The 25890-nt window shown below is 46.7% G+C and overlaps 1 protein-coding gene across 6 annotated transcripts in view; it reads left to right on the forward strand.

Annotated features, from left to right (window-relative positions):
- The window catches only part of CTIF (cap binding complex dependent translation initiation factor), a 260246-nt gene that overhangs the window by 212717 nt on the left and 21639 nt on the right, over positions 1-25890 (forward strand). For all 6 annotated transcript variants that reach the window (XM_019721333.3, XM_019721357.3, XM_019721364.3 and 3 more), the window contains one exon: positions 7812-7967. In XM_019721333.3, the coding sequence (XP_019576892.3) occupies positions 7812-7967 (156 nt within the window). The remainder of the gene's footprint in view (positions 1-7811; positions 7968-25890) is intronic.

Below are 25890 nucleotides of genomic sequence, written 5' to 3' on the forward strand. Positions count from 1 at the left end.
GCCACTCTGCCCAGCCGAAGTCCTCATCCCCGGCTCCCAGTCCCCTTCCTTCCTTCTGCTGAGGTCCAGGGATCCAGTACCCCATCACAGAAGGGGGGCTGCTTATTGCACTGGTCAGTTCTTTCTGGTCTTCAGTCACGGAAACCAACTTGAGGTGGCTTCACATCACTGAATCCTTTTTCATAAGGATGCAGAGGTGTCTCGTGGAGCCCAAAGGTCCTAGGAAAGGACAGGAGCGGGCACTTTCAGGGTTCTCTCTCGGGCCAGGGGAGATTGATCCACTAGGGGGTTCCTAGGTCCTCCCTCCAGACCAACTCTAGGCTTGGGAATTCCCCTGCCTCTGCCTTGGTGACCAGGCACCAAGAAAGGGCCACCCTGCCTCTTTGAGGTGAAGACTCCTGTCCTGCAGTCCCCACAAAATGATAATGACTGGGTGGGACAGGAGCTTTTCAGGAACTACCCAGGTCCCGATCCTCGCTGCTGGGGGCCAGCAGGCCGTGGGCTGAGGGATGGCGACAGAAGAGGGGGGAAGCTGAGGACGAAAGCCTGCAGGTGGGCTTTGAGTGGCCGTGGCCAACAGCAGGGACAGGACTGTGGAACTAAAGGGGAGGCTCAAGGTTGGGGAGGAGCGAAAGGAAAATCACAGATGACCCCATCAGAAAGGGCAACTCTGCAGAATGGCCTGGCCTTACTTGGCGCAACCTTGTAAAGGAAAAAACGTCCCAAATAAGCAAAGGAACCTCACCCTATGACAAAAATATTACATATAAAAGTGAAACAAATGCTATGTGACAGCCTGGAGCAAAGACCAGGAATGGCACAGAGTAGGTGGGAAGAATACGTCTAGGGAGTGAAATGACAGCCACAAATGACAGAAAAAGGTGAATCAGACAAACATACTGACTCTACTCTCAAGTCTTAGGTGAAGAAAAGAATGGCAGCATCCTATTTCCTTTGAACAGGTTGGCCTCTTAGAGAACAGAAGTCTGATCACTTAAGATGCAATGTTTACCCATCCAATCCACCCATGTTCACTGAACGTCTGCTGTGAACAAGGTACCATTCTAGGGGGCATGGCCAGGAGAAGACATACGATCCCTGACCTGGTTGGTGACATTTACTTTCTAGCGAAGGCTCAGGTCATCAACAGCTATGGGACCTGATATGGGTGAGAAGGGCTAGAAGGCAACCATAGCAGGGTCTGCCTGATGAGCTCTGGGGGCTGCTGTTTTAGAGAGCCAGTCAGGGGAGGCCTCTCTGAGGAGCTGACGTTGCAGCACAAAACCTGAAGGAAGTGAGAATTGGAGCCAAATAAATAGAGCACCGTCTATCTGAAAGTGACTTCCCTCTTTCCAATAGAAAGCATCCTGCCAAATACTCTTTTTAAACCCTCCAACAAGTGGCCTGGGAGAAGGAGGACGGGGACCAACCCACTGCTGCTGAGCTGTCACCAGCTCCCCAATACCCATGCCTTCCACATCTCATCCCAGCTTCTCAAGGAAAAAGAAACTTCCTGCCAGCAGTAAATAAAAGTGCACTTTCTCCTCCCCACTGGGGAGATGGCAGCGGCAGCCACCTCCCTGCACAGAAACAAACTAGAGTCACTAGGGATGTGGAGTGTGGATGGGCAACGTTCCCTTGGTCATTTGTTTTTAAAGCAGGAGTAGGAAATGATGGTGAGTTTGCAGGGATTGGTGGGACTGCCCATCTACTTCAGGAGGTTTCAGAAAACACTGTGATCCTTGTACTTGAACCCTCCCTCCTCTCAGGGCAGCTTCTCCCCACTGCGGCTGCTGGCCACCGCCGGGGCGGGGGTGTTTTCCCCCTCTCCCTGTATGCAGCTGTTTTTGGCTTGACCACAGGACTCTATCATGCCAGAGTTCATGTGGTTGGGTGGGGGGGAGGGCGGAATTTCCCAGAATGCCTTGAGAAACCTGAGACACTGAATGGCTTTCAGGGCTTATTGATGTGGCCGGTGCAGGAAATAGCAGTACGTCAATAAATAGTTTTAGGCAGGAAACAGGGCTTAAATGGTAGCCTTAAAGTTTGGGGAAAGGCACTAGGGGTTGCTGGGAGGGAGCCTGCCAGTCAGATGAGAAGCTGGAGCCAAATACCAGACTTTGAAATGGCTGCCACCAATCTGAGGCCCCTTGCTGCTTCTGGATGCAGGAGGCCTAGTTTGAAGCAGAGCTGGGGACCCAGGGGATGGCTGGTTTCAGTTGACAGAAAAGAGCTCCTTGTTCCAGAGGAAAAGCTGGCAACCTACAATATATGTGTCCAGCGGAGACACACAGACTGGTTTTTGGTGGCCTCTAGGCTGGCATGTTCACAACCCATTTCCCCACCCTTTTAGTGAGAATCACCACTAGCTGGCAGATCGCTCCAAGAGTTCCGCTGTCCTAATCAAAAAAAAAAAAAAAAAATCAAGGAAAACGGTCACCACCTGCCAATTTCTTTTTAACTAACTGTTTTTCTGATTATGAGAAGGAATGTTTACAGGAAAGTAAAGAAACTCAGAAAATAATAAAAAGTTAAAAAATAAAGGTCATCCATAATTCCACTATTGAGAAACAACTACTATTAACACTGGATATTTGTCATTTTTAAAAATATTTATTCATGGATAAGATTATATAGTACATGCAAGTTTGCTTTTGCTTTTTTTACTTAGCATTATATAGCCATTTTTCCATGCTTTTATAAATTTTTTCATAAACGTCATTTTTCATGGGTGCATGAATCATCATTTACTTAATCATTCTCTTATTGTTGGATGCTTAGGTTGTTGAATTTTTGTGTGCATTAAATTTATTTTTCCTGTTATTTTAATCATTTCCTTATAATAATTATCCAAAAATGCAAGTACTAGGTCAAACAAGAAGAACAGTTTTAAAGCTTATTTTAAGATTTTTCAGGAAAGGGATACCAATTTATACTCCCTACAGATAACTGTGCCTGTCTCACTGCATCCTCGCCAGCATTGACAGTTACCATTTTTCAGCTTTGCTAATGTAGTAGGTGGGGAAAACATGGTTTTTTTCATTCATTTGATTGCTACTGTGATTTAATTAATTTGTTCTCATACTTATCAGCAATTTATGTTTTGACATATGAATTATCTTTTTAATACCCTTTCCTCATTTGTCCATGAGGGATTTAGTACTTTTATTACAAATGTGAACAAACCATTTCTATATTAAGACCATTACCTTTGTCACATTTATTGCAGATATTTTCTCCAACATATCAATTACCTTCTGAGAGTGTTTATAATATTTTGATGCATTCCTCTGTTGTGTTCATGTAGAAAGCCCTTCTCCATTCAGAAATTTGATAGTTTAATTTTCTTCAAGTTCTTATGGTTTGTCTTTTTTTTTTTTTTTTTTAACATTTGCCGCTTTATTCCATCTGGAATTCATCTTAGGACCCAGTGTGAAGGGAGACTCTAAACTATCCTCCTCCCCCCCCATACTTAGACAGCTGTCCCTACATGGTTAACTTCAGTGAATAATGCTTCCTTTGCCACTGATTTGTGGTTCTTCAGGGACCATGTGATAAACTCTTATGGATGCCAAATTTATTTCTAGGCTCTCTGATCTAGTTGTCCATTCTCATATCAGTTCCACACCCTATCAGTAAAGTTTTTAGATAGGTGAAAGGTAATATAACTTCACAATTTTGCTTGGTTTTGATTTTAGCTATTTCCCCTGTTATTCTTTCAAATTACTTTTAGGATCATTTTTTCAAGTCCCAATTCCCCCTTTCCCTCCAAAGTTCCCATTGGAATATGGAGTGCAAATTGGTATTGAACCTGTGAATCATTTCAAGGAAAATTACCATCTTTATGATGCTGTCTATCCATTAAGGAATACTGTGTGTTTCTTCACTTGTTTAATACTTTCCTTTAAATCTATCAGTTCAGTTTTGCAATTGTCTTTTTCTTAATGTTACTTAAAAATTTTTTATTGCTTTACTGAAAACGAGCTTTTGTGCATTAAAATATGTCACTGGTTAATCCTATCATTAAAAAGCTGTTGATTTTTGTACATTAATTTTGCATTTAAATATTATTAATTAATCAGTTCCTAAAGTCTGCTATTAATTCTAGTCTTTATTATAGAATTCTCTGGAGTTTTGCATATATATAATCATGTGAAATCATTTTATCTTCTTCGTTCCAAGGGTCATAGATATTTCTGCTGTTTTTAAATCAGGCCTATTGATGGAATATATTATGTTTATAGATTTCCTGATACTAAATCATCCTCGTCTTTCTGGGATAAAATCTACTTGGTTACAATGGATCTACTTGGTAGTATTTCATTTAGGACTTTCATATCTATTCACATTAGAGAAATTAGCCATAGATCGCCTTATTTGTAATTTACTATCGTTATGAGATTTTGGTAACAGAAAACTGGAAAAGCTTATCTTTTTCTCTGTTCTGGATCATTTTACACAACAGAGTAATTATCTAATTTTTCAAAAGTTTGAATCAACTTGCCTACAAAAAAAAAATCATAAATTTAGAGACCTCTTAATTTTTTCAGAACTTTTCATTTTGTTTTATGATTTTTAGTCTCTTCTGGCTTTTTATTTCTTTTCTTGGTAAAGTTTGGTGATATTTATTTTCTTTAAAAAAATCACCTAGTTTATCATTTTTTTCCAAAATCATCAGCAGAGAATTGTAAGTAGTTTTTATTATGCTTTTTTTTATCTGTTTTGTGTCTTTTAATATTTTGTTCATATTTCTAATTTTATTTCTGTCTCTTTCTTGATTTTATGTAGAATTTTCTAATTAATTAATTTCTAGCTTTATCTGTATTATGTCCTTTCGCATATTTACTTAGTTATTGGTGGTTTTCTAATTTTTTTGAGTTGCATGTATAGGTTAACACTATCCGATAGAAGTATAATGTGGTCTACGTATGTAATTTTAAATTCAATAATATATTTTACTTCACCCAGTATATACAAAATTTCAATATGTAATCAATATTTTTAAAATATGAAACATTTTGCGTTCTTCTTTTCATATTAAGTCTTCAAAAACTAGTGTCTATTTTACTCTTACAGCACAGCTCAGTTTGTATAGCCACATTTCAAGCACTGAATAGTCACGTGTGGCTAGTGCGACTGTATCGGACAGTATAGATTTAGATGATATATTTGCTTCCTTTTTTTAATAGACAAAGTAGTTAAGCTATAAATTTACCTTTTATTGTAGCTTTGGCCACACCCCACAAGTTTTTAATAGCTCTTTACTTCCTAAATAATCTATTACCATATATTTGATTACATTTTTTATTCCATCTTTCTTTAGGAGAATATCTTTTAAACATCCAAGTAATTGGCTATTTCTTTTTTATTGTTCTTAATTCTCAGACCAAGTATGGAACCTGTAGAATTTCTATGTTTTCAGATTTATAGTGGAATCACAGCTTACAATGAGGCTAGTTTCAATGTAGTCTTATTAATTACATTATTTAAATTACCTGGGTAATTGATTTTGTTAATCAGTCAAAAAATGCTTGTGGTTTTATTTTCCGATACTGTATTTTGAGTCTATGCTATTTGGTATACGATGTTTTATGTTATCTCTTATGGACTATATTTTTATCTATATGAATAACCTTTTTATTTTATTTAATGATGGTTATCTTGAAAACTATTTTGATTTTACTAGTGCTTTAATTTCATTTTCATTTGGCCATAATTATTTTTACCTGTCCATTTATTTTATCTATCCTGTTTTCAGCTCTGCTAATATTTACTAGTGTTTACTTTAATATTTTCAAAGCATACTTTAACTTCTGTTTCTCTAATTATCAAACTTAAGAAAGCAACATCTTGTGAATCCCTGTGGTCTAAATTATGAAATTTTGTGTGCTTTACAATCTTCTGTCTCTCTCCCACCAGTATTTATCTGTCTTTAATAATTTAATCTTGGATTATTAAGTCACTACTATTATGAAATCCTTGTTCAGATTACATTTAAAACAATAAATATATTCTCTCTCAAGGATTATTTCTGGCTTTTGACTCAGTCTTATAACCAAAATTCTAATTCCTTATTTTGGCTTAACTTCATACGTCTACCTGTTTTCAGTTTTCACTTCTGTTCCTTCTAGACCATGGTTTCCTCACAGTTGAATCATAAATTTTGTTGGCCAGAGCATACATTCAAAAAAGTTGTTAATTTTGTTTTAAATATTTTTAATTGTGTGTTTTTTTAAAGCCTTACAATTTACCATCTCAACCATTTATGAGTGTACCTTTTGGTCATGTTAAGTCTAGTCATGTTGTTATACAACCGATCTCTAAAACTCTTTCATCTTGCAAAACTGAACGCTAACTCATTAAACAAGTCCCCATTGCCCCCTCGCCCAGCAACTGGCAACCACCATTCTACTTTCTGTTTCTGTGATTTTGCCTACTCTAGATACCCATGTAAGTGGAATATACAATATTTGTCCTTTTGTGATTCACCAAGCATAATGTCCTCATGGCTCACCCATGTGGTAGCAAGTGTCAGAATTTCCTTTCTTTTTAAGGCTGAATAATATTTTATTGTATGTATAGACCACTTTTTGTTTATCATTCATCCATCGGTAGACACTGGGGTTGCTTCCACGTTCATAACAGCTATTATGAATAATGCTGTTATGAATATGGGTGTGCAAATCTTTCTTCCAGATCCTGCTTTCAGTTCTTCTGGATATATATCCAGAAGTGGAATTGTTGTATCATATGGTGATCATATTTTTAATTTTTTGAGAAATCATCATATTGTTTCCCATAGCAGCTGCAACATTTAGTTTTTTTTAAGATAAGCATGTAGGTGGAATTTTTAAAAACATTTGCTTATGTAAGATGTCTTTCTGTTGCTTTTACTCATAGCGAGGTGTGTTCTTTTCCCTTCAAACATATGATGATGTTGCCTCGATGTCTTTGAACTTTAACATCAAATATAGAAGTATAAGGCCAACCATATTTTTATTCCTTTGTAAGAAATCGAGCGTTTGTGGGGGGTTTTCCTTCAAAGCTAATTGTAGAATTTTTTCTTCTCCTTGATATTAAAAAATAAAATTCTCCTGCCAAGTATAAATGAGCTCCCAAAGTCCCTCTACCTGGCAGCGGCTTTTAATACCTTCTCTCTTGTATCATAGCTGTGAGTGAACATGTCTTATCTTAGCCATAATACAGTGCCTGGCACACAATGGGGCAATAATAATTTTAAGGGAGGTGAATGAATGAATGAATGAATGGCTCTAATTTCCTCACTATCTCCCAGGCCCCTTGCAGGCTAGGGCTATAGCTGTGTCTCTAGCCCAGTACTGGAGCCAAGATGTGCCTCAGTCGCCCACTGCCAGCATGCACCAGGCAATGTTCTGGTTACCCCCCAGTATATGAAGGGCATAATTTGGGGGTTAGCAAAGGAGACAGTTTAGGCACAGGGAGTTGAGAGGAGGAGGTGACGACTCTGGGAGAGATGTCAACTCCCCCTCGATCTCACTCCCACTACCCCAGTACTGGGGTCAGTGAGGCAAGGCCGAGGGACCCCACGTCTGGGGGCACGGAAGAGCAAGTGCTGTGGCCCAAGGTCAGGGTGGTTGCTGCGCCCAGTGAGTCCTGTCATTCACGCGCCATTCACAGGTCACCCATCCCCTCCTCCTCGAAAACACAGGGTTTACCAGTTGCCCAGACCAGCCCTTAGCTCGCAGTCACCACAGCACAGCGAGTGGTTCCCAGGCCCCTCCCCATGCCCGGCGAGGCCCACCAGGTTGACACCGTGTCTTGTGCCTCCGCAGAAGGACTTCACGGTGCGGGAGGCGCTGCAGCAGCAGGACGTGGAGCGCTGGCTGGGCTTCATCACCTTCCTGTGCGAGGTGTTCGGAACCATGCGCAGCAGCACGGGCGAGCCGTTCCGCGTGCTCGTCTGCCCCATCTACACCTGCCTCAGGGAGGTAAGACCCCGCTCCTCCCGGGCCGGGCGGGCCTCAGGGCGCGGCAGCCTGGCACTGGGACTCATCTCAGCCGAGCAGGAAAGCTGCCAGGGCTGTGCCGCTTAGAAAGCGCTGGCTCCTTAGGGCCGGGAGAAACGCGGCCCCCTGACTTCCACGCTTCTATTTACCAAAGCTACGTTCTTATTGATTGGGTTTACGTAAAGGGAACTAGCCCCCAAAAGGAAGCATGATCAACTCAGACTGCCGGAATTCAGAATCTAGAACTCGGCCTGCCGTGAGTGTTATTGGAATGAATGGATCTTGGGACAGAATTGGTTTCCCATTGAATTATTTATTAATAACAACAACAAAAAGATTTGCTTCGAAATTTCATCTGAAAAAGAAAGAAGAACAACCAAGAAACTTGTGAGAAGCTAGAAGTCAGTGGGGTACTTTCCGTACCAGGCATTATAACCCACTTTAGAAGGTCACCCAGACGGCCCTCACGGATAGAACTGGACGGGGCAAATGTAGAAGCTGAGAGCTCATTAGGTGGCCTGTGGGTGTCCCCCAGTGAGAGGTTGGCGGCTCAGAACACAGCCAGGAAAGTGAGGAGGGGAGCGCTGTTTGCATTCCAGTTATGTTGTTGAGTTAGAACCAACAGTACCTGCTGAGGTGAGCTGTAGAGAAGGGAGGGAGTGACATGGGTTCCTTGTTTACGAGCCTAGTGGCACCATTGTCAGGGACGAGGAAGGCCGGGAGACAAGCAGAGCGGGGATGAAAACCAGGAGTTGGCTTTGTATGTTTGGGTGACCTGCTGGTCGTCCTGGGGAGCTATCCTGCAGTTGCTTAGGTAACAGTGTCTGAAGATCAGGAAGAGGTCAGCCTGAGGACACGGATTGAGTGATGTGTGAAGTGTTGACGTGTACCTGGTGCCCAAGACCGGGGACAAGGTGGTGTCGCCCAGGGAGAGGGTGTGGATGGAGGGAGGACAGGAGCCAGCAAGGAGGTGGCAGAGGAGTGGCCTGGGCAAGGGGCCGGCCAAGAGGACGTGAGAATCATCAGTGTACCCTCAACAAAGCGGGGGCCAGCCATACTTCACATGTGCTGCCCCTTCCCACCATAAGGAGGAACAGCCTCTGGGGAACCAGTAGGACCAGGACAGAGAAGTGGCCCAGGGTTGGCAACGAGGTCAGTGGGGTGAGCCCAGGAGCCCCAGTGGGCCAAGCTGGGGAGTCGGTAGAGGTAAGGACATGAGTGTAGACAAGTCTTTGAGGAAGTGTTTCTATGAAAGGGAACTTGTCAGCTGAAGGGGAAGTGTGGCGTCAAGGGACAGTTCTGTGTTTTTGAAAGAAAGGTAAAGGAATACAAGACAAGGGAGAAGGTATTTGGAAGTGTTTCGGAAGCATCCGTTTACAGGAAGAGTGCGCTCCTTCCAGTTGGTATGGATGTGCGGGGAAAGCAGAGTACACAGGCCTCTTCTGGGCGCTTTGGAAACCCGTAAGCCTCTGCCACTCCACAAAGCCGAACGTTTTCTTAACCAATGCGCTTGAGTTCAGACTTGTATCTCAGATTCACACAACGGTCTCTCCCAACTTTATTTCCCTCTCAGAATGCCTTAAACTCAGAATGCAGCCCCCAGAGAGGCCATAGCTTTGCTTTTTGCATCCATTTGAGGATCATTTGAAGGCAGCCCTCCTGGAGGCAGGAGTCTGGCCCACATGGCCTTTGGGGTCCTCCCAGGGCGCCTGAGTTGCCCTGTACCCCCTGACGACCCATGTGAAGGCAGAAAGCAGCACTGTTCTAGGCCAGTGACCTGGATTGCCCCAACACGTTCCCTCTTCCTGATGTGGGCACCTCCTGGTGTGCCGTCACCTGCTCCCCCAGCAGGAAGCAGGGCTGAGCCCTGGCCCTGGCTGCTGGGACACTTCTAACAGCGCCTGAGGTAGTGCAAACTTTCTGGTGTGAGATCCGGAAGGTGCCAGGAGCTCTGCCCAAACAAGAAACAAGGGACCTCCCCTAATGCCCACTTGTTTGATGCATTAAACAAACACAAACCTCTGCCATGCTCATGGTAAACTTGAAGAGTGAATAAATCATCTGTGGCTTCCACCATTTTGTAAAAGAGGAAGCCATGTTCCAAGCATTCTGCTTGAGGTCCCATAGTGAGATGGTTCAAGAGTCTCAGCCCTGGTTCAAATCCCACCTCTGCCATTTTTTAGCTATACCTTCTTGGGGGAGAGTTCACCCTGCTCTGTGCCTCAGTTCCTCGGTTGTAAAGGGGGATCATACTGCTTAATCTACGAGGGTTTAGGGAGGAAGACATGGCATGGACAGGGTGTTAAGTGCACTATGTCAGAACTTAGAAGGAAATGCCCAGGGGACTTATTCAAGGGCAGGGTGGCTCTCAGAGAGCTGGGCGTCCTCCAGTCTGACTCGGGGTCTGGGCACACACCCAATCTTAAAGGGGCACAGGGGCTGAATGCCCTGTCCAGGGACATATGGCCGGTCCATGCCAGAGCTGGCCTGGAGCTCCTGAACTCCTGATCCAGGGCTCTTTCCAACAGAGAACTTGACTTCTCTAAGAAAGGACCTTAAGAAAGTATCAGGACATAAAGTGGTGCCCTCGAGATCTTATCAGTCTCTTTGGAGAGCCTGTGCTTTTCCCAGCTGCCTGGAGACAGACACCTGAATTCTCAGAGTCAGTTGCTACCTCCCCTACCGTCTTTCTCTCTCTCTCTCTCTCTCTCTCTCTCTCTCTCTCTCTCTCTCTCTCTCTCTCTCTCTCTCTCTCACACACACACACACACACACACACACACACACACACACACACTCATACCCAGGCCTGACCCAAAGCAGGTTGAGCCAGCTCAAAGAAGTTTCTGGAAGCCAAAGGCACTACTGCTGCTGCCTCCCTCCATGCTGGAAAAGTTTAGACTTTTCTCTTGCGGCCATGCAGGTGGCTGGCCCCCAAACTACAGGGCCCACTCTGCCTTGGGGTCCTCCCAACTTCCAGAACCACCCCCAGGCCCACAGTTCCAGCTGCCCACTAGATACATCCAGGTCATGCCTCAAACCCCTCCAACAAGGTGAGGCCAGAGCTGCACCCCAAAGCCCTCCTGCTCACTCCAGGTCCTTGAGTGGGCCCAGCCCACCCTTCCTGCGCCCCTGCAGCCAGGCAGCAGCCCCAGAACTCACCTGATTGCCTTTTCTCACAGTCATGAGCCACCCATCCATCCTCTGCTTCTGCACGCCCCCCACCATGGCTTCTCCGCTCCTCTTTCCTCGATGCTCCTGACTCAGCCACAAACCCACAGGCCATCTCAGTGTGAAGAGTCACTTAGAACAAACCCGAGGAAGGTACAAAATCCTCACAGACCGACCTCAATCTCAGGCTCCTCCTGCCCACTGGATCTGGGGCTCCCTCAGCCCCGATGGCCCTTTCAGATTAGGTGTGTGCTTAGCCCCTAAGCCCCTTCAGACTAGAGGGCACCCAGCAATCCGAGAGCCGCCGTGACCTCGAACGAGCCCCCTGGGCATTGGCTTCCACACTCTGACCTCGCTGAGTTAACCGTTCTCTCGGCTTCTCAAGCTTGAGACCTCCGACTGCATCCTTGGCGTCGCTCTTCCTGGCCCCAAAACCTCCTCCCAGGCCCAGCTTATGTCACCTCTTCTGGGACACTCCTGCTGCCAGCCAAGCAGTGGAGCAAGGCCGCGCACTCCATCCTTACAGCTCCCCCTTCTCACATCGCCTTATAATAGATAGTATTTAGTGATGCTAACAGCACAGTGGACTGCACTGTCCAAAGCACGTCATGCAACAACACCCTGAGGATTATCATCCTTAGTTCCCAGAGAACAGAGAGGTCAGGCAGCTTGCTCAGGGCCACACAGCCCGCCCGTGGAGGCAGTCAGTGTTGGAATCCTGGTGTGAGTGCCGGAGTCCCTGCTCCTAACTGCCCTGCTTCACTGCCTTGCAAGCAAAGCAGCGGCTGCTCTCATTCTAGTCTCTGCCCAGCGCCGGCTACAGGCGGACATCAAATCGATCTTTGTGGAATTGATTCCATTTTTTGCCATCAATAACATCCTCCAATCAGAGATCCTCCTTTGAAAGATGGAGAAGAATGACTTTCAATGAGTCCTTCTATTGTTTAAGAGCCAATGGTTTCAGCCAAGGTGGTTTTCAAAGTGATGGAAGAATGTTATTGATGACCCGAAGCTGTGTGAGTCTCATTGCCCTCCTGTTTACACCTCACCTTTGCCTCATGAGCGCTTTTTAATTTATTTTTAAATTTTTGTTGTCATAAGGACGCTTAACGTGAGGTCTACCCTCTTGACAGATGTCTTAGTGTCTGAAACAGTATCGTTATCTACAGGCGCCGTGGTGTCCAGCTCTCTAGAACTTACTCATCTTGCATAACTGAAATTTTGTACCCAGGGATTAGCAACTCCCCACTTCTCCCTTCCACCCAAACCTCAGACAACCGCCATTCTGTTCTTTGCTCCGATGAGTTTGACTGTTTTAGATACCTCATTTAAGTGGGAACATGCAGTATTTGTCGACTGGCTTATTTCACGTAGCCTAGAATGTCATCCATGTTGTCGCATCGTGCAGAATGTCCTTTTTAAAAGCTGAATAGTGTTCCATTGTATGTATATACCATGCTTTTTAATCCATTCGTCAATGGCCAGTTAGGTTGTTTCTACATTGGCTGCTGTGAATAATGCTGCAGTGAACACGGGAAGGCTAAGCCCTCTTTTAAGATCTTGATTTCAGTTCTTCTGGATAAATACACAGACATGGGATTGCTGGATGTATTTTTAATTGTTTGAGGAGCCTTCCTACTGTGTTGTTTTTTTTTCATCACAGCCGTACCATTTTGCATTCCCACTAACAGTATACAAGAGTTCTGATTTCTTCACACACTTGCCAATACTTGCTTATTATATGTGTGTGCCATCCGAAGACGTGTGAGGTGGGTGATACCTCGTGGCTTTGATTTTTATTTCCCTGATGATTAATGACATTGAGCACTATTGCATATACCTGTTGGCCATTTGTCTGTCTTCTTTGGGAAAATAGCCATTCAAATCCTTAGTCCATGTTTTAAAATCTGATCATCAGTTTTTTTGCTATTGAGTTATAGGAGTTCCTTATATTTTTTGAAAATTAACCTCTTATCAGATACATGGTTTGATAACATTTCCCCCATTTTGAAGGATTGTTTCTCTGACTGGGCAGAAGCTTTTTCGTTTGATGTAGTCCCACTTGTCTAGTTTTGTTTTAGTGATTTGGTGTCATAGGCATGAAGTCACTGCCAAGACCAATGCCTTAAAGTTTTCCTCCTGTGTTTTCTTCAAAGAGTTACAGTTTCTAGCCTTAGCCTTTAAGTTTTTAATCCATTTTGAGTTGATGTTTGTGTATGCTGTAAGATAAGAGTCCAATTTCACTATTTTACATGTGGATATCCAGTCTTCCCGACACCATTGGTTGAAGAAACTATCCTCTCCCCATTATGTTTTCTTGGTACCTTTGTGGAAGCTCGTTTCACCATATATGCATGGATTTACTTCTGGGCTCTCAATTCTGTCCCATTTGTCTATATATTTTAATTACTGTAGCTTCATAATATATTTTGAAATCAGGAAGTGTGATGCCTCCTGATTTGTTCTTTTTCAAATTGTTTTGGCTATTTAGAGTCTTTTGTGGTTTCACGTGAATTTTAGAATTGTTTTTCTGTTTTCTGTAAAAAATTCCATTAGAATTTTGATAGGGATTACATTGAATCTCCTGGTCACTTTGGCTAGTGTGGACGTTTTAACAATAGTAAGTCTTTCAATCCAAGATTAGGAACAATACCCACTCTCACCACTCCTGCTCAACATATTCCTGGAAGTACTAGCCAGAGCAGTTAGGCAAGAAAAAAAGAAATAAAATGCATCCAAATCAGAAAGGAAGAAGTAAAACTGTCCCTGTTTGCAGATGACATATATATAGAGACAACTGTAAAGACTCCACCGGAAAAAAAAAAAAAAAAAACTGTTAGAACTAATAAATGAATTCAGTAAAGTTGCAGGATACAAAATCACTTGCATTTCTATACACTAATAATGAACTATCTGAAAAAGAAATTAGGAAAATGATCCCATTCACAATAGCATCAGGAATAAAATACTTAAGTATAAACTTAACTAAGGGAATAAAAGACATACACTGAAAACTATAAACTATTAATGTTAAGAAATTAAATTAAGACATAAACAAATGGGAAGTCATCCCTCAAGCTGTTTTTTAATATTTTAACAGCATTCTAAGGGGTGACCCCTGGTCATCTTGCCAAACTGTGACTGTGAGGATTCCACATGCTGGAGGGATGTAATTAGTGTTTGTGGCCTAAGCTAAGGGTTTCGTCATCTCCCATCTCAGCTGGAGCCGACCTGCCAGGCTTCGGGTCTGGTTCGCCCAGCGTCACCTTCTCCGCCAACCCTTTCCTGACCCTACAATGTTCTCTGCCCCCTCCACTCCTCTGTCACTTGGGTGACCCAGTGGTGATTTTGCTAGACTCCTCTGGGTTACCACTGACGGCTTCTGACTAGCCTCCTGACTTCAAGAATTTTGTTGCAGATTCCTCTGGCAGGGGATGCTGGAGTGGCTTTTAACCCCTTACACGTGTGTCCTTGGAGCAGACTTTGCTGCGTACCGTGGACCTGTTTCTGTCCACTCCCTCTCATCCTTTCCCTCTATATTCCAGCCCCCACCCCCACCCCCCCCAAGTCCATCTCTACCGGTAATTCCCATCTTCCTGCCGTCTTCCGAGTCCTGCAGCCATTGCCAGAGGTCAGGAGCAGAGGAAAAGAGGAAGGGAGAGGGTGCCTCTATCAGGAATCTCTCATCCCTCTGCACCCCACTCTGATCCCACCAACCTCTCCCTCTGGTTGGCTCCCTTGCTGTCCTGCCCTCCAGGCCCCAGAAACTCCATCCACCCAAAGGGCAGGGAGGGGGCAGGTACCTCTGAGGGGCGTCCCCCCAGGGATGCAACTGGCTGGGCTCCTAGAGGAGGCCAGCAGGCGCAGGCTGGGGAGGAGAACACAGAGGGCAGCAAGTCAGGCTTCTCCGGAAATGAAATTGCTCTGTGCAACAATGAGAGAGCTACTTTTTTAACTTTTTGCGTGAGCGTGCATTCAATTGCTTGGATTGTTTTGGCTCCAGGGGAAATCTGACCTCGGAAAAGGCTGAGATGAAGTGGGTGTGGGTGGAGAGCCTCTGCTATTTCACAGGGCGAAGAGAGTCAAGCAGAACATTCTTCAGAGATACCTTTCCAGTGGGACCATTCCTCCCTTCCCCAGAGCAGGAGATGGGGCTGCATTCAGAGGCCCAGCAGGGGCAAGGGCAGGGCCTACTATGGCCAGTAGAGGCCAAGGTCGCCCCTGGTAGCTGTGGACTCTCACCGGGAGCCGAGATTTGACATGATCCTCTATGCAGCCCAGACTCTCAACCCTGCTGAGAAGCTTTTATAAAATGATAAATTCTCAGACCTCTCCTTCAGCCAGTTAAACCAAACTTTGTTGGGATGGGGTTTGGGGGGGGGGGGGTGCGGGAGATTTAAGTTCTCCATGTGACTCCAGTGTGCGGCCAAGGTTGAGAAACATGAGAAAAATGCATCCTAAGTGCATTTAGTGACCGGCCATTGGCCAGCAAAGAGCTGTGGGAAGGGCATAGCTAGAAGAGTCAGAGACCCAAGTTTGAATCCCAGCCCTGCCACTGACTATCTGTGGGACTTTTAATCTTGATTATTTCACCTTTCCCAACCTCAATTTTCTATCTGCAGCATGGAAACAATGGAAGTAATACTCACCCTGCAGGTTTAAGGCTTAAAATCAGTGCAGCGATCATGTAGAGCAATTGGTACGTGACAGCCCCTCCATAAGCTGACATGTTGCTGTTGAAAGCAAGCCGTACGCCTGGCATTGCTCACAAGAAGTATTACATCACAGGCTGCCCCAGAAAGTCAAATCCATCCTCTGAACTGGGCACAAACACACCTCCCCACCCCCACAGTCAACCACAACACCCCTTTCCTAGAGAACCTCTCATGGATCCTGGTGGCTGCAGCCACACTGTTTCTGTTGTGTTTCCACAGGAGGCCTCTTGCATTCCCCCTGCCTGGGGCTGCGTCTTCCTCCTCCTCCTGCCTGACTTTTGCCCACCTTCCAGGCCAGGCTCACTTCCCACCGAGTCCCCACGCGGCCCTGATTCACTCCTCCCATAATATCCTATAGAACTAGCATCCGCACAGGGCTGCCGAGGCCTGCCCTCTGAGCATGTCCTTCGCCCAGTGGTTGGATTAATGCCCTGTGACCTCTTCTTGGTGGCTCTGAAATCATTTCAGCCTTTCCTTGGTACCTGGGGTTCGGCTGGGTCTCATCGATCACGTAACCCCGACTGCATTTTGCTCAGGACTCCGCGTTCACTGAGTGAACACTGATTTGGTTTGAGACAATGCTGCTTTCTAATTGAACTGCAGAGTTTCCTAGCTGTACTAGAAGGAAGGAGGATAAATAGTGATCCTCCCCCAAAAAGGCTTACAAGCCACTTGACTTCCACATCTACAGAAATTAAGCAGCTGTGAACATTTACAATGGGTTATGCAAATACAGTATAGAGGTGGGGGAACTTAGGGGTGTGGACAGCTTCTGGGGAGCAAAGGGGAAGGGGAGCTCGAGCTTATCGGGAAGTGGGCTTCAGACAGGTATTGGCAAGGAGGGGAAAAGGCCTCTGAGAAGAAATGTGTGAGCGGAGGTTTGGGGGCCAGAATGAGCCTGGGGACCTGGCTGTATCTGTGTGGTAAAGAGCGGGCCTAATGGGTGGGTTGTGGGCTGGCACTGGCTCCCAGCAGAGGCATCCTGGTGGATGCAAGATGATACTGAGAACCTCTGAAAGTTTCTAAGCCAGAGAACAAAACCATGGAAAGCATAAAGGAGAGTTTGTTTATTCATTCAACAAACACTGGGGAAAATGCTACTTCTTTATTGAACTGAAAGGTCTCCTAGACACATTTCCTACTAGAAACGTGCTGAGATTACAAAGTCAAATAAATCTGGGGCTCTCTCTAGCCTGAGAGACTCCCAAGTAACTCAGGGCATGGTGGAAAGGGTAGTGCTCAAAACAGGGTGAGAATCAGGAATGTGGGAGCCCAGACGGCAGATGAGACAAGGAGATCTGCCTGGCAAGGGCATCTTAGCAGAGAACAACTCTCAACTCTTTGTCATCTTTAAATTCATTCTTGCTATGACAGTCAATCAAAAAGACAAGTGTGAAGTGAAGGGCTGGAACAAAGCTTGAAAATTCAGGAGAACCTTTATCCACGAACAGTTTATTCCAGCCCTAATCTTAGGCACAGGCTGGGCCTGGAATGTTCCTCTGAGAATGTATCCTTCCCAGGGCAGGTACACAGCCCCTGGGCACTGGTTTAACCGCAGAGTTCCTCCAGCCCCAGCAGCTGCTGCTATGAATACCCCAGCTTAAGCAACCATTCCTGTAACCTCCGCAGAAATAACTCCCCATAGTTTTGCCCCCTCCAGAGCTGTCGTCCCCCTCTTCCACTCGGCAGCCAAGTCACTCTGTGGTGTGATGCCCCTGACCTGCTTAGACACCCCCCAAACACACACACGCGCACACACACACACACACACACACACACACACACACACACACAGTGGCACCTCCATCTAAGGTTGTGAGTTCCTTGACCTCTTCCAGATAAAACTCGGGTCTCCCCCACCCCCCACCCTTTAACTGTTCCACTTCCTTAGCCAGACTGCTAACTGAAATGTGAAATTTGAAGCCCGTGTTCCCCTTCGCAACCATGGTAACAAGGATCTGATAGAGAGCCTGGAGTTATAAAAATACCAGCTTCCACCAGACACTGGTTTCCACAGGGAAACCAGTCTCCACGCCAGAACCGTTTTGAAACAGTCTTCAAACTCAAGAGATTTCCAACCCCATCTCGACATGGCTTCGGAGAACGTCTCCAACTCCCTGAGGGAAGGTGGGGGTGGGGGTTGCGAGCTTTGGGTATTTTCTCTCAAACTTCGACCTTCAGAGAGGATGTGGCTCTCTGAGAATTAGGTCACCGTATAAAGGATATCGAGGTGGGAGCAGTTTTTCTTAAACATCACATATACGACATTTTTAAAAAGTTAGACTGACTGCTGCCAGTCCCGCAGTTCCCTCCCAAGGAGTCCTTAAGCGCCATCAATCCTCCTATAGAGAGCGAATGATTTGATCTCTCTCCCCTTTATTGAAAATAATTTTAAGGAACATAACCCTTTTCTAGCAGGAATTCTACGTTTAAGGCCTCCGGTGGGGAGGTAAGAAGTTGAGCTGTCCAAACTTTTCTGCTCTGGACTAGAAAGAAAAGCCCTGCATCCCTTCCCCCAACCCGTGAAGCCCCTACAGACGCCCCCTCTGGCACGGCCCGAGGCTGGAGCTCGCACTCTCGCCTAATTTCAACGCGGCCTGCAGGGGGCGCCTGGCCTTGCGGGGTGGGGTGGGGGACCTTCACCCAGGCGGGGGCGGGGGGGGGGGAAGGCCTCCCCCCGCCGCAGACTCCATACCCAGCCCCGCAGCCCTGGGCAGACTCGCTCTGCCTGCCTCCCCCGCCTCCTCCGCGCTCTCCTCCTCCTTCCTCTTATCTCCCGGGGCCATGCCTTGTAATTTTGAAAAATATTCTAAGTCAGTAATTAATGTCTGAACTTCAAAAGGCCCTGCTTTCTGCAGAGTCGCTCTGAAGGCGGGCAGGGAGGGAGGAGCCTAAGGACTTGGCGGAGAGAGGCGGGGTGCGGGTTTTTTTCTAAGCCAGCGAAGGGACGGTAGAGGATAAACTGTTTCTTGCAAGATACACACACATATACATATACACATCTGTCTAGGTTTTTAAATCCTTTGGGTTTAAAAAAAAAGTTGGATGCCCTCACCCCACCCTCCCAGTGGCGGTTTCCCAGTAGGGTGACGTCACAGTCTGCTCGGCCAACTTGGGAGCTGGAGGGGAGGCAGGCAGGGACACTTTTGGAGTGTGTACATCCCCTTGGGGTGATTGGCTGGGAGGGAGAGGGAGTGACCTATATAAGAAGATAAGATGCAGGCGCTGTGGGGACAAAAAGTGGCTATCAGGAACTTTAGATAACCCAAAGGTCAAAAAAATAAAATTTGCCTGTTTTCCACCCACAAGGAGGATGTAAGTGACACCCCCCCCCCCCCGCCCCCCAATCCTGGCCTGGACCCCTAGGGCCCCACCCCCCACAACATTGCCTCCCTGTGGTTTGCCTATGCTGTCCCAGCCCTGCCTAGCCTGTCTGGCCTTCTGCTCCTTCCACCCAGCAATTCAGGTGCCAAGAGCTGGGCGGGCTGCTGGGGCCTAGGCATGAGCAAGCTGTGGCCCCTGCCCTCCAGGTCAACTGGGGTGCAAAAGCGAAAAAGCAAAGCACCCTATGTTAGGAGCTGGTGCGTACATCACACACCACTCTCTCCAGGACCCACACCGATCTTTCTGCTTTAACCTGCTCCAGCTCTCAGGAGCCACTGCCGAAATTCAGCAGATGATGATACCCAACTCATTGCTGGTCCCTGCCTTCAGATGTAACTAACATTTACGCAGAACTTGCTGGTCTGGGCCAGACACAGTTAGGAACCACCTTGTCTCTTCTGTCCACCTCTAGACCTAGCTAGAACCCCATTCCTTATCGATGGCTCCGTTATCACTGCCTCCAGCCGCGATCAGGAGGTAACAGGTGAACTGGGGTAGGCCCTAGGGACAGAAACGGCCAGGATCCGCCTTTGTTGTAGCCAGAATTGTAGGGTGCATGGGGAGGAAAGCGACTTCAGAGCCCAACAGACTCAAGCAACTGACCCTCTCTGGGCCTCACTTCCTTGTCGGGATGAGGATTAAATGTAATTTGGTAGATTAGCTAATTACAAGTTAACTTCCTCCCTTCCCAGTAACAGGACACACAAAACAAAGACATGGAAAACAAAAGACACGGAATAAAAGGATCAGTGAGCAGCATTTTTTTATCGCATAAAATGAAGTGCTGCTCAATGAGAAAAAAATGTGAAGGGACACAATAAAATCAGTCCCCGGGCCTTTTGCCCTCGGCGTTTCTTCTGGGAGAATGCCCTTCCAGATGTCTGCTGGATCTCAGTTCCACAGGGGGACCCTCCCTGACCATACCCCTCGCAGTATCTGGCTTTATTTTAGAATTTTCTTTGTTAATCTTCTTGTTTTCTGTCTCCCCACCTAGCGTGGAAACTCTCTACATCTGTTCTGCTCATAGCTGTATCCCCAGTGCCTAGAACGGTACCTGACATATAGTAGGTGCTCAATAAATACTTGTTGAATAAATTAATAGAATGTCTAGATTGAGCACAGCAGTAGACAACAGTCATCCTTCTAGAGTTAATCAGGGAAGATTTCTCCAAGGAGATAAATCCTTATCTTAAAGAATCCTTTAAGAAGCAAGGTGAATGAGCAGGGTGGGGCTGGCTGGCAGTCGTTCCTGGAGATGGGCTCAGAATGGAAGAAGGAAGAGAGACACACTCCCCCCAAATCAAACTCAGAGGATAACAATTTGTGCTCACAATACACGTGAACCAGTGCAAAACGGCTGTCAGCCAATGCAGCTGCCTATATTCTATACCCTTTAAGTGGTCTTTTCGCTACTTCAGTCTGACAAGCTTCATGTGAGATGTAATGAGTCTGTCCAAAGTCAGAATCCCATGAACCACAATCAGACCCTGGGTGGGCCTTGGCACAGTTTCATGGGTGGAGAGCCATGGGGAAGGGGTTTTTGAGGGGCCGCTGAGTGAGCACCTGCTGTGTACCAGGCCGGCCTTCAGCTGGGCCTGGGGAGGGAGTATCTTCTCCTGCCTCTCCTGTGAGGAGGAAGGAGGAGGCACAGGGTGCAAGAGAGCGCTGTGAGGGTAGGAAAGAAGGTGAGAGCATGGCACAGGCGGTGGGAGGGTGGAGCAGGTGGAAGAGGACACCCACAGTGTGAGGACAGTGGAAACCTTTTAGCCCTTAAGAACTCCAGCTGTGGAGCAGTCTGTCCAGTACCACACAATATGAGTCCCTGTGTCAGTGTACATTTTCTAGTAGCTGCATTTTTTAAAAAGGAACAGGTAAAATTAATATCTTTTATATTATCCAGTATAGCCAAAGAATTATCATTGTAACATGTAATCAGTATTAAAAAGATCAATGAGATACTTTTTATATCCTGTTTTTTTGGGGGGTAGTCAGTCTTGAAGTCCAGTGTGTATTTTACACTTAAAGCACCTCTCCATTCGGACAAGGCAGATTTCAAGTGTTCAAAACCACATGTGGCTGGTGGCTACTGTACCAGACAACATAGGACTGGAGGCTGGCTTCTGGAATCCTCAGGCTTTTGGAACACTCCTGGATCCCCAAAGTATCTGGATCCTGAAAGTCTCAAACGCGTTTTGTATAGCTTCTCTCTGAGCACCCAGAAGCAAAGGAAAGTGGCGTGAGCTGAAACACTCAAAGTTCAAGGCCAGTGTGCTGGTGTTGGTGGCTGGGTGGGTGGGTGGGTGGTTGGTTGGTTGGTTGGTTGGTTGGTTGGAGCTTCCTGGTAGGGTCTGCTCTGCAAAAGGCAATCCCTTTGACCCCAGAATGAAGAAAGGTGGGGAGAGTGACAGGAAGGGGCAGAAAAGGTAAAAGAGAAGAAAAATGTAGAAATCTGGGGGTAAAGGCAGTGGGTGGCAGGGGTGGCAGACTGCATGACAGCTAAGAACAGAACCCACAGACTGAGGGGGGACCCACAGGCAGCTGCCAGCTCCTCACAATGGCGAATCAGATCATGGCGCAGTGTGTTGAAGGCACAATTAGCTCATTCTTTCGTTGCCCTTTTGATTACACTGTTGTTGTCAAGATTGCCATTTCTGTAATTAAGACTTGTCCCTTACTCAGAGGTATTGAAACATAGAAGTATTTGCTGAATCTCGTTTCCCAGGGTTAAAAGTCAGACTTAGGAAATGCAAACACACTTGTGGAAATGCAAACACACATTCACTAACTAATTGTCCTTTAATTAAGGCCAAAGCCCTGCTTAAAACAATTAGCTCTGGGAATTGAACAGTAGGTACAACTCCACTTTTTGCTAATTGTTCTTCCCCTGATGGCCGGGATGTGGCCAGTCTGGGTTCGGAAAGGGGGACAGCAGGGAGTGAATTCGTCGGCCGCTTTGGGTCTGGACTGGACTGTGCCCTGCTTGGTTTGGAAATGTTAGTCAGAGGAGAGTTTGAGGTGTGGGGAAGAGCAAGGAGGATGTGGTTTGGGCAAGGGGAGTCGAGAGGCTGCCCCAGGCTTGGACAAGGGCCATGGGAAGTCTCCGAAGCTCCTGCTGGCCACACTGAGGTGGCTTGCCTGGCTGGAACTGAGGGCGTGGGCCAAGGATTAGATGACTGGAAAGCAATTAGATGAGGTGGGGCTGGCTGGGAAAATACCTGGAATCCCAGGGCCAGAGTTCAGACTTGCTTGGGTAATGCCACAGGCTGGAGGCTTCATGGGCTCTGGGAAGTGGAGGCACCCGCAGGTGAGGGTGGCTGCCACTGGCCCCCTGGGCTGCAAGCCTTTTTTGCCTCTTGATGATGGGGAAAAGTGGACTCTAGAGTGTGGGGAGTGGGGAGTCGGGGGGTGCAGCCCTAGTCCTGATTATCATTTCCTCTCCAGAAGCCTCCTCCACCTCAGTTTGCTTGCTTTGTCCCTCCACCCCTCCTCAGACTCCCAGGACTTTCCTAAGGCCCTGCCTGTCCCCCTTTTCCAGGTGGGCAGCATGTGTATGTGGGGTGTCACCCTTCCAGAGACTTTGCACATTTTGAAAGGAGAGGTTGGAAAAGAAAAATGTGCTCCCCAAAGGAGAAACGGTGCTGAGATAGGGAAGATGACAGACCCCTGGAATGAACCCTCTCCCTAGAAAATGCCCACATGCATTAAAGCTTGCAGAGTCCCTGGAGACTGGGCTCTGGGGAGCTTCCCAGTTAAGAGCCCCTGCTCTAGAAGTGGAATTTGGGGTTCTCATATAGGGAAATGGTCAGAAGGGCCTTCCAGACTACCCTCAAAACAGTTGTGTAAAGGACTTCAGGGCTGACCCAGCCAGACTAGGACTCCCACGGGTCCCAAAACCCCTGACAACTCACTTTTTGTCCCCAGAAGGAATCATAAACTTTCTCTCACCTCCCCTCCTCTCCCCTTCCCTCCTGTCCCTTCACTCCAACCCCATCCTCTCCCTCCCCTCCTCTCTCCCCTTTTTTCCCCTCCCCTCCTCTCTCCCCTTCCCTCCTCCACTCCCCCTTCCTCTTTTCTGCCCCCTTCTCCCCTCCTTTCCCCCTCACACTCTCCATCAAAGGGCAGCAAACTTCTACAAAGGACTAGATAGTACAGATTTTTGCTTCGTAGGCCAAGAGGCAAAATCAAGTTTAACCACATCCCTGTGATTCGTGCTGCACTGAGCAGCAGTGCGAAGCCACGAGGCAGTTTCTGTAGAAACTAAACTCTGCCTTCGTAATGGGAAGACCTAGACAATATGTAAATGACTGAGAGTGACTATGTTCCAGCAAAACCTTATTTATGGACACTGAAATTTGAATTTTATGTGTCACGGAATATTATTATTATTTTGATTTTTCTCCCCCTGCTATTTGAAAATATAAAAACTATTCTTGGCTCGTGGGCCTGTGAAAAGCAAGCTGTGGACCCGATTTAGTTAGTGGGCTGTAGATTTCTGACCCCCCCGTCGTGGATCTCTGGTTCTCAACTGGGGGATTACCCTCCAGACAGTGTTGATGCACATGAAATTTGCAAATCACTGTCGTAACAGAGAACTTGCAATTTCCCAGGTGATGCTGATGCTGCCGGTAGAAGGAAACCTGCACTGAGTAGCACTGATTGAGTCTGACCTTCACCCCCATTTTACAGATGACAAAACTGAGGCCCAGAGGTGACATAGCTCTGTCATGTGACCCCAGAGAGAGGCTTCTTCATCCCAGGATACAAAGCATGGTGGCTCTCTGTCTCTAGTCACCTTCAGAGATCTACACTGCCAGCTCACACCGCCTGAGGCTCTAACCGAAACACAGGAAATGTGCGTGTGTCCGCTGAAGTCCCAAAGTGGCAGGGCTCCAGTGAGTCATTTCCCAGGAGTGGAGACGTGTGCACTGAGGCATCCCCACGCTGTCAGTCAGCTCTCCCCTGACCACCCTGCCAAGCGCTTTAGAGAAACTCCCTTCCCGGCTTCAGGGATCCTCAGAGCAGGACGAAAGGGAAACTAAAAGCCGTCTTGTCTCGTGAGAAGGAAAAAGGGAAGAACGAGGGAGGGCGTGGACGTCAGGCTTCCGTGACTTCTGCTCTCAGTGTTGGTAGCAGTAGCTGAGACCTGGCAAGTTACTTAACCTCTTTGAGCTTCAGTTCTTCCATCAGTAAAATGGGGAAATGTCCCCAACCTCTGCAGGGTTGCCCTACGGATTAGAGATCACATCTGTCAAGTGTCCCTCACGTAGTACCGAACTTTTATGGCATCGTTATTGACCACCTTGGCCTTCTGCCTTAACCACAGAGCCACCCAGCCACAGCCTGGCAGCCACAGGAGACTCCATGATTCTCCCCGTGACACATGAGATGGTGGCTGTGTGCTGTCCTTATGGAGGCAGCCACTGTCCTGTGTCCTGTGACATGACCCTTGGTGATGTAGTGTGAACCCACTGAAATGGTACGCCAGCGTCTGTGAACCTGCACATGTGCATTTTTCTAGGAGACGTGCCAGAGTTTCCATCAAATCCTCAAAGGGTTCCGTGTTCCCAAAAAGGGAAAGGACACGTGTCTATAAACACAGCGCAGAAGGAAGCACCAAACCGAGGGTCAGATTCCTGGGTTTAGGTGTCAGCTCCCTGATCCTGATGTACTGGGCTCAGGGTACACCAGCTACTTCAGCTCTGACCTTCCATTTCCTCAGCCCTAAAGACTGACTAACATACCTGCCCCACTAATCCAGAATCAGATAATGTCCTGTGAAGAAAAACACGGAGTAGGGCAGCCAAGACTGGGTGGGGCTCTCAAATCTGTCACCAAGTGATTGGGGGAGGGGGACTCACAGGGACCACCCCAAAGGGTAGGTGTGTTTGCTTTTGATTTAATATTTAATTACATAGGGGGGTTTAAGGCAAGTGACACTAAGCTATGGTGGTAAGCAGGATCGTGGAGACCTTAGGGGAGGAGGGTCAGTGGGAAAAAGGGGCACGAGAAGACGGGGTGGGGGTGTAGCCCAGGTTCTAGCTCTTGGTCAGGGCATTTGGAAGTATGAGTGCACCCCCTTTGTGAAAATTCATCTGGCTACATACTGAGGACTTGTGTACATTTTTGCATGTATGATACTCCAACAAAAAATTTTCTCAAAGAAAACCAAAAACGCTCAACTGAGAAAAGTGGAAATATAAGATAAAATCACCCTGTTGGGGATTTTTCTATATAATTTTGCAGTGAAGTTAGCACACAGCTTGAAGAAAGAGTCATTTATATATAAACGCAAATAATAGAGTAAGATTTTAAAATAATCTGAAGGCCAGATTTAAGTATCTTTCTTCTTAACCCAAACTGCTATCTAAGTCTGCTTACATAATGTTGGCTTCCTTTAATTATCTCTCAGGGCCCACAGGCTGTCTCGGGCCTCTTCGCAGCCGTGATGGACCTGCGTTGGTCCGGCCTATTTTGGGTAGCCTGTCTGCCAGGGTGGTGGCTCTGCCCAGCACACCCCCGAATGCTGCCTGTGCCGTCCCCCCTCTCCTTCTCTAGGCTTCCCTCCGAGGGCTTCTCATCTCTCTCCTGCAACACATGCTTTTCTCTTTCTAGTGGTTTCTTCTCATCAGCCCACC

The sequence above is a fragment of the Rhinolophus sinicus genome, chromosome 4, assembly GCF_057876585.1.
Source record: "Rhinolophus sinicus isolate RSI-liver-muscle chromosome 4, RSI-T2T, whole genome shotgun sequence".
Lineage (NCBI taxonomy): Eukaryota > Metazoa > Chordata > Mammalia > Chiroptera > Rhinolophidae > Rhinolophus > Rhinolophus sinicus.